Raw genomic sequence first — 16586 nt, forward strand, 5'->3', positions numbered from 1 at the left:
TACTATTTATATGAAGAGTTTGAATCCTCAGTTGCTTTTTCTGTTACCAAAAGGAAAAAAAAATAAAATAAAAACTGTGTTGAACTTGATAGTGAAAATTAGAGTATATACCTGTATCAGAACACCTGACAGTACCTTTGCCTTTCACATTTCAGTGCCTGGAACACTCTTTCTGAGATACATACCTTCTCACTCAGGATTCAACTCTTCTAAAGTAGAGAACAACTGTAGGAGTCTGAAATCACCCTTCATAGAACTTAACTAATTTGAAGCTATCTTGTTTATATATTTACTTATTTCTTTTTTGTCTCTTTCCTTACTGCCCACCGCACCTGCCATATACATACTATAGAACAAATTTAAGCTCCATGAAAGCAGAGACTTTGTCTCTTAGTCACTACTGTAAATTAGTACCTTCCTCATTGTAGACACTCAGTAGATACTTTTTGACTGGTTGGATAGGTATGAATTCTCATGAATTATTAGCACTCAATGAATGTATTTGTTAAACTTGTTAAACTTAGAACAGATTTATCTGTTGTTTACAAAATCCAGTGAGAAATTCTCCTAGTACTTTGTTAGCAGTACATTATGTGCTTTCTTTAAAAGTATTTTTTAATGCCGCCCTAATGTTAGCATTAATAAAAAGATGCTTTTTTAGAGGAGGAGGAATGTTTTATATTTCATTCTTAACTCTCTTCTCTGGTCCCATCTGCATTTTTTTTCATTCATTCTTCAGTCATTTTATTTACCTTTAAAAAACCCCTATAACAAGTATATTATAGCTATTCTCACATATTTTCTTACCAACCAGATCCACTTCCTCACGGGAGTATAGAGGTCTGCATTTTGTTCACCCTGCACTTTCTTTGCTGTATTGTAATCACTGAAGTGGTATATGCTCAGTAAGAACTTACTGAATCAATAAGGAACTGAGTATGAGAGTGGTAGTGGTTACAGCATCCATTGTATCTGTCTCTTTCCAGCTCTAGTCCTATGAATGCTTTAGGAACCTTGGCCTAAAAAGAAGGAATTAATTTTGAACCATCACTCTCTTAAATGAAAAACTGCCAGACCAGGTGTACAGTTAACATCATTTATTGTAGTAACATCTAAATCATTGTAATTATTCCCAGGTACCCGTTTTTTTGAGGGAGGGAAGGAAGGAAGGAATTGATGAATATTAGACCTACATAATGTGGCAGCTGTGTAAGTCAGGCTTATATTTTTACCTAAAGAATATTTGACTGTCTTGGATATTTAATGATTATAATATAGCCCATATTGCTTTTTTCAAGTAAGGCATCATTTATGTGTATTCTGTCAGTGTTCCTTCAGTTACAGAATGCTAGAGCAAATAGTTCCCATTGGTACTTACTAGGCTACTTTAGCATCATTAAAAACAATAAAAATATATGTGTGAAAAATTAATTTAGCACAATATTTCTAACCTTATGTCTCAAGAACTATAAAGAAGTAAGAATGAGATCAAGTATGTAAGTATATAGTTTTATCAGTGGTATGTTTTTATGTTGTTCTGTGTTCTCTATTTAAGTAATCTTAACACATGTTGAGTAGGGTAGGTACTATTCATGTGTGGCAATTTAAATCTAAATTTATTATAATTAAATAAAGTTTAAAATGACATTCCTTAACCAGCTACACTAGGTAGCTGTGTATAAATGCTAAGTAGTCACGTGGGACTAGTGGCCACCCTACTGGACAGCACAGATATAGAACACTTCTATCACAGAAAATTCTGTTAGCACTGGTAGGCCATCATACACACAACTCCTTCCCCTTTATTTTGCCACATTGTACATTAGATTTTTTTTTATAGTTTGAAAATGAAGTTTAATATTTTCTAGAAATCCTACCTTGCTAATTTCTTGCAATATTTTCCCTAAAATCGTTTTATCAACTCTGTATTTAAATCAGCATGTTTTTCCCTTTGTTTTTCCATTTATTAAGATAGTCAACACTTGACATTTTCACCATTATTTAAAACTCTTGAGTTCTGTGATGAATATAGTTGAAGTAATTCCTCTAGGTATTATTAACTTATAAGACAACATAACATATGACAGTGTCTCCTTGCGCCTCATATACAATGAAAAAAATACTTATTAAATGGTGATTTTTCCCCCTTTATCTTATTAAGTAAATTATATGGTCCTTTTATATGGAAGCCTCCATAGTTAGAGATGTAAAACAGCAATTTCTTGGTTCTATAGCATGACATAGTTCAGAGCTGAGATTAGAGAAACCCCGTAGAGTTGTTAATACTTGAGGGCATCCCCAACTAGAAAAGTATGTGAATTTAGGCATGGGAGGAAGGAAGGATCTGCTTTAAATTTAGTGTAGGGTCACTGAATCTTAATGATAGATTAAACAAGGGAGGTAGAATAATGAATAGGGGTATGCAGTGTGTAGCACTAATACCAGAAGTCCATGGTTTGTGGCGGTTTTTTAATGTCCTTTCCCATATGGTTTTGAATAGAGTAGGTTATGGCAGGGATGAGCTAAGGAATAGCTTTGTTAATGAATAAATAGGAGTAATTTTTTTAACAGGAGACTTCAGACAATCTATTTAGAATGCCTGCTTATTTAATGAATCATGATTTTTAAAAAAACATTTTCTGATCTTGGTATATTAAGATCAGAATACAGTGGCTAGGGTATTCCTGTTATTTTCTTTATAAAATAGCTATATTTACATTTTAGAGCCAGCCCTAACGGCGAAATCCTTGGGTTGGGATTGTAACTGCCTTAATTAAAACCCAGTTGTGTGGAGCTTCTGAGCATTGGCAGCATCAGTCTTTAGTTAGGGTTTGGTGTGTAGTATTAGACCTTAATTCATAGTGTCAGTTCACTTTGATAAGCTTTAATTAAATTGTCATTTGGAACAAGTTTCCTACTCTACCTCATTCACCTAAAATTAAAAAGGTATATGATTTATGTGCCCATCCTCTTACAATTTTGCTCTTAGTCAAGGCAGCTACTTTCCTGCCCTCCCACCCACATATCTCTTGGAGGAAGTAATACTGAAAACTGATCTTGGAAAGTAACAAGTTAGAATTGGAAAACCTAACTGGACGCACTTCTAAATATCAGTAGGGGCTGCTCTTTGGAGATTACTTAATATTTCCAAAAGGAGAGGTTAAATAGGTTGTCCCTGGTGCCTTGGTTAAGCAGAGTGAAGGGAAATGTAACTCTCCTGACTCCAGGGCCCCAAATGCAAACACTGGCCTAGTGTTCCCAAACTTTCTCCTTGATGTGGATGACTTGAATGGTTTATTTTCACTTGATGAGCCACACCCCCAGGCCACTTTAGTATTCATGGCAGACCCCAACACTAAGTCCCTTTGTTGTCTTTGTTTTTTGCATTTTTTTGTTAACAAGAAAAGATAAAATTATAAGAGACCTGATTATAAACTGAGCTTCCATTGCTGATGGTTCCCACCACTTTTTTCAGCATCTCAGAGAAAGGCTAAGTCCCGGATGGGCAACAGAAAGCAGCAAAGCAAACATAAACATCATGTCTAAGCATCAATGTGGTGCTACCAGAATGGGTAAAGGATACACAGTCTTTATCAAAATATAAAGGTGGGTCTTTGCCCAAAACAGTAGGATTGGCAGCATTTTAAAAAATTTGAAGTTCCTCTAGAAGCAATGGTCTTTTCTTTAAAAAAAAAATTTTTTTAAGAGTAAAGAAAAAATGAATTAAGAACTTTAAAAATCTGCATTATCATCCTGACCTAGACTAACTGAATGACATTTGGGCAAGTAGTTTAATTTCTGTGTGCATGTGTGTGTGTGTAAAATTTAAAAGAAAATGCAATTCTATGAAAAAACAAATTGGTAGGGTAGATTAATGTCATTGCCCCTCAATTTTATGTTAGAACCTGTAGAGATTGTAAGTAAAACAAATTCTTGACCAGAATTTCATTTGTCCAAATCAAAAGCATAAAAAAGGAGTTGGCAAGAGTGTCCAAATATTTAGAGAATGAAAACTAGAATAATAAGGTAGGGGGTAATTTACTGTATATTGGCAAAGTGGAAGAAATAGGCCTATAGTGTAAATGTCTGCACATTCTTTTATTCCAGGCAGAACTCTTACATTAGCATGGGGTGGAAACTCAGGCTTTGGGCAAAAGTTTATAGGAGAATGAGCCTTTGCTACCTCTTACTTTATAGTTTATTTACTGTTTTAACTGTTCTTCTTTTGCCTTTATTTTCCTTGAAAATTTTTTATCTTGCTATTTCTTTCCCAGCTGTGTGTGACACCAGGAACTGCCCTCTTACGGTGAAGGCCACATTCAATTGTTGAAACAATAACAAGTTGCTATTTGATCTGGCAGTTGTCATTCCTCTGTAGTGCTTAAAAGTACAAAATCTATAGCCTGTAACTTGCTCTTCATTGCCTCTTGTAGCACAACAGGTGTGAAAAGGCTATCTGGGTCTCACGACAGAGCTTTTTATTTGTAGTTGGTTACTCTTGTTATCACTTAATGCCCACCATTTAGCATAAGTATAAATGTCTCATAGAAAATTCTTACACATTGCATTCATAAAAGTGTCAGATGGGAAAGAATCTTGAAGATAATTTATTACAACCCTTTATTTTATAGAAGAGGAAATTCAGGCTAAGAGAAGATTATGTCATAGTCGTGAAAGAATCTAGACTTTAGAATCTTCAAGAACTAAATTAAATTCTAGTCTCACCATTTATAAACTGGAGTCTCCTTAGGTAAATTATTGTCTCTGAGCCTCAATTTTCTCATTTGTTAAATGAAGATACTAATGTATGTAAAAGGTTGTTGTGAAGATGATATGTTAACATAAAACCTAGCTCCTGGTTTGTAGAAGATACTCAGTAAATGTTCGGTTGCTTCTCTTTCCTTCCCCCTTTCCTTTGTTCAGGGTTACTTATAATTAGTAGCACAGCTGAAATGAAAACGAGGTTGTTCTGACTCAAAGGGCATGTCTTTACCTTGAATGAAAGTAAAACAAACAAAAAAAGAAAGTAAAACAAAATTCTTATTTCAGAAGTAATAGAAACTTAGAAAAGATTAAAAAAAATAGTCATAATTCCATGATACAGAGGGTACAAATTTGATCTTTATTGTGTATCTTTTTTCTGTGAGTACACGTAGTATACATACAAATATGTAATATATATAATATAATATACACATGTGTTTTGTGTTTATATGTAACTTAATAAGCAGAAATTTACATAATTTTGTAACCCAGTTTTTCTTTAATATGTAGCAACTTTTAATGTTAATAAATATTCTTCTATATCAAGGTCAGCAAACTTTTTCTGTAAAGGACTAAATAATAAATATTTTAGGCTTTGTAGGCCATACAGCCTCTGTTGCATCTACTCAACTCTGCCATTATAGTAGTTCAGAAGCAGCCACAGACCGTATATAAACAAGTGGAAGTGGTAATGTTCCAATACAACTTCATTTACAAACACTGATTTTGGCCTCTGGTCTCTACTTTGCTGACCCTGGTTCTTCACCATCATTGTTATGGATGCATGGTATTCCATTTACTTACTTAAACTATTATTGGATATTAAGAATTGTGCCAATTTTATGTATGTCTGATGATATACAAGGAGCAGTGAATGTCCTTATAGTTAAATATTGGGTTTTACACATATGATTATGTCCTTCAGATTAACGTATACACTGCTTCTGACATCATATCAAATTTACTACTAAAATTCAGACTTAAAAATCAAAACATTTCTTATGTACAAGTATTTCTTGATTTACATAGTCTTTAAAGTAATACATAAAATTGAACTTTGGAAAATGGTTATGTTAAAGTAAAACTCCTAAAAATGTTCTTATCATTGTTCAGTTATTTCTAGGATTGACTTTTGACTTAATTGGTGTTTTCCATTGTGGAAAGAATTATAAATTGATTTGCTTTATTTTAAAAGGAGGAAATTTTAAGAGCATTTTTTGAGTGACTGATATATTTATTACAGGCATTAAAAAACATTTGTATCTATTAGACCATTAAATAGTTCAAAAAACTTCGCTCTCTTACTGTCTAGGACAAGTCTTAACTGACTGATAGGAGGTTAACCTCTTGCTATTTTTCCTTTGGATCTTGTTTCAGCTTAGCCTAAGAGTGACAAAAAACAACAACAAAACTGGTTACCTTTTCATTTGCTTCAAACATGGTTCTCTGACGTTTAGGAACATTTCTTCAATTTAGCTGATGTGTAGAGGTGTTTTCCAAGTTTACTTATTTATTTATTATTTATTTATTTATTATTTATTTATTGTGACCAATGTATCATTTATTATGGATTTGCAGTTTTACTGTATTGTCCAAATATATGTTATACCCAGAAAGCAATCACATTTAAGGTAAGGCAGAAAAATAGAAGAATAACAGAGATTTTTCAATGATGAAGATTATTATTTCTCAATTATTTCAGTGCTATAAAGTCTGTAGTAAAGAGGTAGTGGAGTGTCTCATTAATTTCTTAAACTAACAATAATTGCTTTATCATTCAAATAAAATAGCATTTCTGTAACAAATCATTATTAATCGTATTTATTCTCAGAAAGGATGTCTGCATTAGGCATAAATTCAAAGACCTTTAGAATGAGTATACTAGAGAGGCATGGTTATCTGGGAAAGCCTATGATTCACACATCCTAAAACAGTGCTTCTTAAACTTTGGCTTAGTAAGAATTTCTTAGAGGTCTCGTTAAAACACAGATTGCTAGGCCCCAGACTTTCCAACACACTAGGCCTGGGACAGGTCCCCCAAATTTTCATTTCTAGTTTTCAGGTGATATTAATATTTTTCTCCAGGTACCACACTTTGAGAACCACAGTTGTGGAAAAATAATTATTCTATTTATTGTTGTTGTTTATGATTTCACCTTCTGCAACTTCATAGTTTCTCAAAACCCTTTTTTCCCAGAGAGCTCTTAAAATTTAGTATCTTTACTATTTGTGGAATATTCTCAGCTTTGCTCATCTACAAGCATTTTCTTAGCATTGTAGGAATTCTCTTTTACAATCCAGGCTTAACCTTTAGATAAAGATACAAATCTATTTTAATTTAATGATCACGTCAGTCACATTTTATATGATCTAACTTTGCAATTTTTTTATCATTTTCACCCACACCAGCCTTTTAGGATAGGCATTTATGAATATAACCATGTTTCTAATGAAAGTGTTAAATCTTATTCTTGGTAGTTTTTCGGGATGGTTAAAATCCATTTCAAGTATATGCATTCAAATGTATTTCCATATTTGATTAGCTTTATTGTCATCATTCCCAGTAATCTCTTAAAATGTTCTTTGCTAACAAGTGAGAGGTAGAGTAAGTTTTTTAAGTATGGTATACAAAACAAAACTTAGTTACAGTTGTTGGAATGAAGAATTCAGTTAGAGCCAAAAGATGTTTTAAAGTGCAGAATACAGTCATTTCAAAGCCTGATTGAAAGCAACTTCAGTTTTATAGTTTTCTTCAAACAACATCTTCATTGTTTTCTGGAAAGATGGTATTTGAGAAAAAGAAATGTCTCGAGTTACTGTTTTTATGAGGAGAGAATTGCTGAGTCTTTTAAATGGTTAATGAGAAGAAGTAATAGTTAAACAGTTGGAGCATTGATTTCTGATTTGAATTCTCCAACACAGGCCAGCCCTGAGGGAAGGGGAAAAAAAGCTTGCTAATTAACATTTGATTACTGATGCCACCTTCTCATTCCCCTTGCACCATCCGGTTTCAAGTGTTTTTGTTCAGGAAGGATTTTTAGGAGGCTTTTAACTTGCATCTTAGTAAAACAAATCCATCTGCAACTGCAGTGATGAGTATATAATATGTTAAAAAAAGAAGAAAAAGAAAAATCCTTAGATACAAAGTATGTGTTCAAAACCCAGTCTGGATCAGGAATGATTGGTTTCTTAACTATAAGCCTTTCAGAGCACCAAAGATTGCTAGGAAACTGGAAGGAAGCCTAGTCTGTATGCCTTATTTTGATTTAAACACCCACACACAAATACTTATTTGTTTAGTGCAGTTACTATTTAGCAAACTCCTAACCAGAGCATCATTTGATAGTGTGAAGAACTTGTAGTTCCAAGTTTGATATAATTAAAATTTGGATAAGTTCAGGTTCTAATAGAACCAAAGGCTTTTTTTTCTGAGATTGATAAGAGAATGAGATAGTTGTCTGTTTCTGAGTGCTCTTTGGTAAGAGTTGTAATTTGTTGTAATTAGTATTCTTAATTCAGAAAAATTAGGAACTAGAATGCTCATAAATTTATAGCTGTTCTAATCCCATAGCAATTAAGTATTTTGTTTCTTTTTTTGCTGTATTAAAATGTTTGTTATGTGACAAATCCTGAGCCAGATTTCAAAATTTTAAAGATGTTGACATAAATTAATAGGACTTTTCAGTTGTAACACTTAGCTAGTAGTATTCTGGCAAAACTGTAACCTCACTGATAACATTTGGTTGATGGAATAGTTATTTGGGAAACCAACATGACTGGCTTTATTTTTAAATGAGATTTCATAAGTGGAAACTGTTATTTAGCCTTTTAAAAAATGTAGACTTTGAATATAATAAAAAGCAGAAGCTAAGAATTTCCTCATCTAAGAAAAAAATTCACATAAATACTTACTATAAATCTATATTTCTTACCTGAAATTATTTGCAGTTTCCCTTTTTGATGTATTAACTCTTTACTATTTTTCTTCCATTTTCATTTTAAACTTTTCCACATTACTTGCTTGTCTTACACGTAGTTAGCTCTTCTTTTCCTGTTCCTAGGATTAATTCCCAATATTGTCATAAAATTTCAAAATTTTGAAAATCAGAAGTGATCTTGTTTTATTCTCTTCTAATATGCAGTAAACTAAGTCTCAGAGAGATTTCACCAACTTGCCCACAATAACAGCTGGGCAAAATTAGGATTAGCAATCTAGTTCTTCCTCTCATTATGCCATGATACCTCAACCCTTGTGCCTTTTCTACTATCAGAATCTGCTTTCTCTTAGGATAATACCGAAATGACATTTAAAATTCCCTGAAATGTTTTTCAGTAGTTTGATCAACATTTAGCACACAAGGAATGATTTTATTAAGGCTGACAAGTTTCTATTAAGTTTTTTATATTTCAATTTGAATAGCTACAAACAACTCATTTGAGGCTAATCTGAGCCTTAAAATTTAGCCCATAGCAGAGTAACTTCCTAAGAATTTTTTTCTAAGAAATTCTGATAAAATTTAACTAAAAAATAAAATAATTTGAAAATTTATGGAACTCAAAAGAAAACTTTGTAGGAGATGAAGATCTTACATAATTTTATATTGCGCATGTCGTAATAAAAATGATCTTTTCCCCAGTGCTATATTTATCACTGAAAATTGCACGTGAGGGAATATGAAGTTTGAAGTAAAGAGCATTGCTTAGTTTTATACATTAATTATAGTATAATAGATGTTTATTATGAAAAGAGAATAAATCAGTACTATATTAATTCTATACTATTTCAGGTTAATCTAATTTTTTTTTTCTTGGTCACAAACAATTGTCTTACCTAAAGCAATGGGAAGAGATGAAACTATCCTTTTAGAAAATCTAGGAAACAAACTGAAAAGTGTGTTGTCAGTCTAGAATACTTGATCCATAACAGTATACTTTGCAACATAACTTTATGTTCAGTTGGTAATCAAAGAATTTATTAAATTTCTTGAGAACTAATTGAAACATTTGCATAGTTTAGCAGACTGAAATCTCATAGATTTAGAGCTTAATGCATAACCAGCATTGAAAAGATTATGTAGGTTCAGCATGTTATTGAGCCAATGCTGATCAAAGAAAATGTGTAAGACAAAAAGGCCCTTAGGAACTGTTACCCTGTGAAGTGCCACTTGTCCTTAACTGAAATTTAACACAAATCTCTAAAGATGGGACGCCATCAGAAGTAGCACAATAATGGCAGCTGGGTATGCCAGCTACAACATCCCAGCTTGTATGTGTGTGTGTGTGTGTGTGTTCTTTCTGCCTCTCTCAAGTGCTGTCAGATCTCTCAAATGAGTCTCTCAGTTTCTTTCTCTTCCTCCCTGTCCCCCGTCTCCCTTCCCTTTAGTCCTGCCTTTCTCTCCCCAGCCTCTCACTCTCCTTCCTCTGTTTCTCCATCCTTCTTCCCTAAGAGAACTTGTGTTCTTCATTTGTTTCCTGGTGACCTTAAATTCATCTGCATCATTTTATACACAGCTGTATTTTGTTATTCAGGTTTCTAGAATACTGATTTTTTAGAAGAATCATTTTTTCTTTTGTGTACATTTAGGATTTTTTCCTTCTTTACAAGATTGTGCCGTAAAATTTTAATTAAGTAAAACCGTCAGTGAAGATAATGGAATTTGAATATCTCCATTAGTAAAACCATCTCTCATTTTGTGCTTTTGCTATCATTATCATTACCTTTCGTATAATGGTAAAATCTGCCAATGGTTACAGCATTGATAAAATAGGGAATTATTTTTGAAAGACTAGTTTGTTTTCACTTAAATTGTTGTTGAGTGATTGTGGTTTAACACATGATTCTTTTCATTTAATCTCAGAAACTCTGCCAATTTAGTTTTTCCATTGGAACAATCAAACATTAGCCTAATATGCTTTCCCTAAAATGCTTTACGTTGTACTGTCTCAGCCAAGTTCTGTCCGCATTAACCAGTTTATTCTATGACAAGTTGCTTAACAGATGTCATTCTGGGAAGAACAATGAAGCCAAATACTTGTGCAATGGCTAACATTACTCTAACTTTGATCACTTTTGTTCAGCACATCAGTCTGGCGTTATGCTTTATACCAACATAACACTATAGCCAGAACATGCTTTTCAGGCTTAGAATAGCAAAGGAATGTTATTCAATTCAGTGTGGTTACAGATGAGTTAATGGAAGAAGAAAAATACTGTTTATTTCATAATACCATATTGTTTTGTTTTGGAATTAAGGTGGAATTTAAAGAATCCCACTCCAGAGTTATTTGTTTATATACTCAACCCACCCATAGTATTTGTGTATACTTTTCAGTGCTGGGGTAGGCTTCCCACCTTTCCAACAGATGTAATTATTTATCTTGTCTTTTTCTATCCCCCTTCCCCAAATAGCTGAGGAAGCTTATCTAGACAACAGAATTCAAAAATAACTTTTAAAAAAGGAATTTTTTGTGTTGAGGCCTAAAGTCTCCTCATAATCCCTTTTCTGTCCTTTCCCTTTCTTTCATTAATATAATGCTTTGGGTTTATGGAACACCCTTCTTAAGAGCACTAATGTTTAAGCATGACAAAATAGTCTTGGCTAGTGGAAGTGGTCAGAAGTTTGCCTAGTTGCATTTGGTTGAATTGTTGGGTTGATAATAACTAGTGAAAATTTCCAAACTTAATGCAGCTGACCATAAACAAAATACTGCATGGTAGACTGGCCATTGCTAAGAACCTCTGAAGAAAAGCTGTTTGTTTGAATTGAGTGGGGATCAAGCCATGCCCCCAAGCTCCTCAGTTCTCACTTACTTAGTCTTTTTTCACAGGTGTACATTAGAGATAAAAATAGATTGAATTCCATGTTTTGTTTTGTTTTGTTTTTCTTTTCCTCGGTGAATATATATCTCTGTTTCACTGGAAGGATAACTTAGATGTGTGTATGTATAATAAACAGTAATGTGATACAAGATGCTGTAATTGGACAACATGATACTTTAGGCTTCTGCATTTTTAAAACATAAATGAATACTGCTTGTTTTCCATATTGAAGCAGCATCCCAGAACAGGTTATGTGCAACATTTCAATACTAGTTTTACTTGTTGCAGTCAGGTATCCCTTTACCTAACTTGAAGAGTTAGTTAAGATAGGTGATCTCTCTATTCTTAGGTCTCGTTTATTTTTTTTAAATTAAATACATTCAGAATGAAATAGAATTTCTGTATCCTGTTTGTAAGTAAAGCTGAAGACAGATATGACACCTCTTAATTACTGGGTAACATAGAGTTTAACCTTCCAACACTTTATTTGGAGAAATTACTTATCTCCTGTCCTTTAAAAATGAAAGGTATAATGTTGCATGTTGAGGAAAGTAGTTTTTCATCTTTAACCATATTTAAAATGTATCATTACCCTATTTTTAGGAAAAGCCTGAATAGTATGTTAATGGATGGCTCTCAGTTAATAAATATTCTGTTGAAATAATTTTTAATTTGGGGTGCTACCAAAGAAATAATCTGTGCTGCTTTATTAAGTTTTTATATTTTTGAAACTTACACCAAACAATAAAGATAACTTCAGGTTTTTCCTCCTGCCCTCTCCAAAAAATAAAACACAACAAATAACAAAAACTACATAGAAACTTGAAGTGTATCTTTTGTTTGTTGCACATCATGAGTCATTTAAAGATGTGATATATTATTAACACTTAAAATTATAGTCCATCATAGATGAACTGTGTACCTAAAGTTTCCTGACTAAAAAGAAACTTGAAGTCATCCAGGAATATAAAAACAATCGGCAGAGGGAGATGTTTATTGAACCTTTATTTCACCTAGTTTTCATTGAGAATCTGCTTTTAAATTTGATTTAAATTTTTTATAGAATTTTTGACTTGTTTTCCTAGTTTCAAATTTTTGTTTCAAATCCAGAAGAGAAAAGGAAATACATGAATATCACATAAGTAACAATGATCATAAGTCACAGGAAAACCTTATTTTAATTGTACTGTCTTTTTCTTTGTATAGGTAAAGAGAAATGTGTATGACCTTACGAGTATTCCTGTTCGCCATCAATTATGGGAGGGCTGGCCAACTTCTGCCACAGATGACTCGGTAAGTGACAGTCGAGTTATCAGTTTTTTTATTCTGTTCTCTCTTTTGCCACTTTCAGTCTAATTGGTTGTGATAATAAGCAGAATCAAATGCTTTGAATGTTCTATTGAAAGAACTTTATATATCAAATAATGTCAAAATAAGGAGTTGTGATCATTTGAGTTCACTTGCGGAACAGATATCATAAACCAAGCATATCAACATTCTTTTGGTGATATAGTGTCAGTATCAGGAATTTAATGCTACTTGATTTAATTTTTTCCTTAATGAAATGAATATATTTAGACGTTCCTAATGAAATATCCTAAGCACAAATTTTTTTCCTAAATTATAGATGTCTTAAAATCAACCTTACCAGTATATTTAATTTTAATTTTAAAAAACTACATTTCCCGGGCGCCTGGGTGGCTCAGTGGGTTAGGCCGCTGCCTTCAGCTTGGGTCATGATCTCAGGGTCCTGGGATCGAGTCCCACATCGGGCTCTCTGCTCAGCAGAGAGCCTGCTTCCCTTCCTCTCCCTCTCTGCCTGCCTCTCTTGTGATTTCTCTCTGTCAAATAAATAAATAAAATATTTAAAAAAAAACAAAACTACATTTCCCATAGTAGGTTGGTACTTTTTAAAAAGTTAATTTTTATAGTAATATTAATGGCCCTTTTTTCTTAAACTACCCATAATTTTCACTGCCATAATAAGCTAGAGGAAAAGATTTAGTCTGTCATTTTTACCTGTTACTATATCTATTTATGATGATTATCCTCTTGTGAATTTTGAAACATTTCCTGTCTCTGCCCTGTTTGCAGTGCTTATTCTTTTCTCAGAAAGTAAATTTTATCATCTAAGGAGGCCGGCTGAAATTACATTTTGGCCATTATTACCCATAATTTTATTCTAACCAGATACCCTTTAAAAAAAAAGAAAAAAAAAAGAAGAAAAGGAAAAAATTAGACTGTTTCATGAATTTTGAAGTTAAGTCCAGTGTTTGCAAAGAATAGGGCTAAAAAGAAATTGAGACTTCATAAACATCTTTTAATAATAAATACTGAAATGATTATAAGTAGGTAGCAAATTACCGTTTTGTATTTTCTATTAAATACTGTGTTTCCATCTGAATAGTTAGAGGAACTTTTTTTTTTTTAAGTGAACCCTTTCAGAAAAACTTGTTTACATATAGGCACATTTATTTCTAAGCAACTGATCTTAATGTTGATATAGTAAATCATTAGAATTATTGGCTGGTTGTCCATGGCTAATGGGTAAGGATGTGGTTGTTGTTTTTATTTGGATTTTTTTTCCCTACTGGAGAAAATTTGACACATTTGACAGAAAGTGTGCTACATTTATTTTTATAAAAATAAGAGTAATGTTCATAAATGATAGCCTTCTGTTTACTTGGGGAGACATGGAGAAACGAGAAATGTTCCCAGCATTATTTCTGTTACAAGAAATAATAACATTTATAGAAGAAAGTAATTAAGATCTGACCATGTCACTTAAATTCTCTGAGCTTCAGTTACCTCACTAATTTGCAGTATTGTTATGAGGAAGATTAGTGAATATATATATATATAGATAGATAGATATATCTATATAGATATATAATTATTGTACCTGGCTCATAGTAGACAATAAATGAGTCACCATTATAATTAATATTAACATACAGTATTAACTCAGAGAAGTATCACATGCAAGAATTGGCTGGGTTATATAAATGAAATGGTATTTGCAATTTGTTTCAAAATAATTTCTGAGGTTGGGAAAGTGAGTAGAGAGATACAGGTAAATCCAAGTTAGCCATGTATTGACTGTTGTTGAAACTGGATGGTATGTATATTCAGTTTATTATACTGCTTTCTCAACCTTTTTATATATTTGAAGTTTTCTATAACACAAAGTTTAAAGCAACAATAATTGTAAGAAAATAAAGTGATATAGTCCAGAAATGTGGGACATCATAAGGTGTGGAAAGCCAGCTGCTCTGAGACCCCATACTTCAAGACACCAGACTGAAATAGGATTTTCAGATTCAAGTTCCAAGAGTGATAGGCAAATTTAGTGAAGAATTCAGTGATAAGTTCTTCTGTCGGATCATGCCTTATACATTTTAGGTGTTAAAAAATTAAACTAAGTTGACACAGTTTTTTATGAGGCCATTTTTTTTTTTTAAGATTTTATTTATTTATTTGACAGACAGAGATCACAAGTAGATAGAGAGGAAGACAGAGAGAGAGAGAAAGAGGGAAGCAGGCTCCCCGCTGAGCAGAGAGCCCGATGCGGGACTCGATCCCAGGACCCCGAGATCATGACCTGAGCCGAAGGCAGCGGCTTAACCCACTGAGCCACCCAGGCGTATGAGGCCATGTTTTAATGATTGTTGTAACATTTAATTTTTTTTTTTACCGAAGAGTTCTAATGCAGTTTCATTCCCTATAGGAGAATATAGAAAGCAGCTTAAACTCACCATATTCAAGACTATAATACTACCTGGTGTTGTATCTAAGTCACAGCTAACACATGAGGGAATCTCCATTAAGAGACTTGATTCTTTTTGCCTCATTATTCATATTTGCACCTTGTCCCAGAACCTGTGAAGTGATGCCTGCCCACACCTCCCTAGAGCAAATGTTGCCACATTGGCAGAATGTTGCCTTGAGCTGCATGATTTGATACAACAAAGATGTTTAGGGCCAGGCTGCTTTTAACTGGTGCCATAGCAGATCCACTAGCTCCAGTACTTAGGTTTTGGCAAAAATGGCTTATAACTGTAGTCTTCTAAGGAGATCCCAGCCAAAGAAATGTCATGAAACCTTTCTTTCATTAGGATTATAAAAACTCATAAAGCTGGTGCTTGTAATCTATATTGTTGCAGGCGATGGTGTTTTTTTTACTTATTTAAATCACTCAAGTGGAGGCATCTGCTACAAAACAAGATCGTCCTCACAGCTTAGGGCATGAATTGGGTACAGCTGAGAAATGTCAGCTGTGTAAACAGCCTGAAATGTGTTACCAACAAAAATATAATTAATTTCTTTCCAAGACAGTGTGCCATAACTTAATACTTAGAATGGTTTAACTTACAGAGAAAGCACCTGAACGTTTTCTTCCCAGTGCCAGAGTAGAGGATTGATTATAAAGGTCATTAAAAGTGAGGTTAGTTTACACTTTCCCTGCTCAATTGCAGATATTTGTGTGGCTTTGAATATATAGTAACTTTAGATACCAGTGGCTTCCATGAATTTATGGAAACATCGTAGATCAAGAAGTTAATGGATTTGAGATGATGCAAGTGTTCTAAAATTAGATTGTGGCAAGATTGCACAGCTCTGTAAATTTACTAAAAATCATTCAGTTGAACACTTAAAAATGAGTAAATTTAATGGCATGTAAATTATACCTCAAAAGCTATTTTTTAAAAAGTTAATGGAGAGAACTAGATTAAAATACTTTTTCATTTACATTTTTATGTTGTATGAGAAATTTTTTGCAATAACACAGGAGATGTTTTCTTTAGCGTACTTCTCATTAACCTTTGACTTAGCAAACAGGGCAAAGAAATAGACTTCTTATAATTAGATTCTTGTATAATCTTGAGTCTCTTACCAACATGATAGACTATACTCTTTTGACATTTTCAATGCTACTCAGTGAAGTCAACAGTCATTTAAAACATTGTTGTCCCATCTCCCTTCAGAGTTAAAATATTTTCTT

The 16586-nt window shown here is 33.1% G+C and overlaps 1 protein-coding gene across 3 annotated transcripts in view; it reads left to right on the plus strand.

Annotated features, from left to right (window-relative positions):
* FAF1 (Fas associated factor 1) overlaps nt 1-16586 on the plus strand; it is a 495897-nt gene that overhangs the window by 265430 nt on the left and 213881 nt on the right. For all 3 annotated transcript variants that reach the window (XM_046003527.1, XM_046003533.1, XM_046003539.1), the window contains exon 8: nt 12791-12877. In XM_046003527.1, the coding sequence (XP_045859483.1) occupies nt 12791-12877 (87 nt within the window). The remainder of the gene's footprint in view (nt 1-12790; nt 12878-16586) is intronic.

The sequence above is a fragment of the Meles meles genome, chromosome 1, assembly GCF_922984935.1.
Source record: "Meles meles chromosome 1, mMelMel3.1 paternal haplotype, whole genome shotgun sequence".
Classification (NCBI taxonomy): domain Eukaryota; kingdom Metazoa; phylum Chordata; class Mammalia; order Carnivora; family Mustelidae; genus Meles; species Meles meles.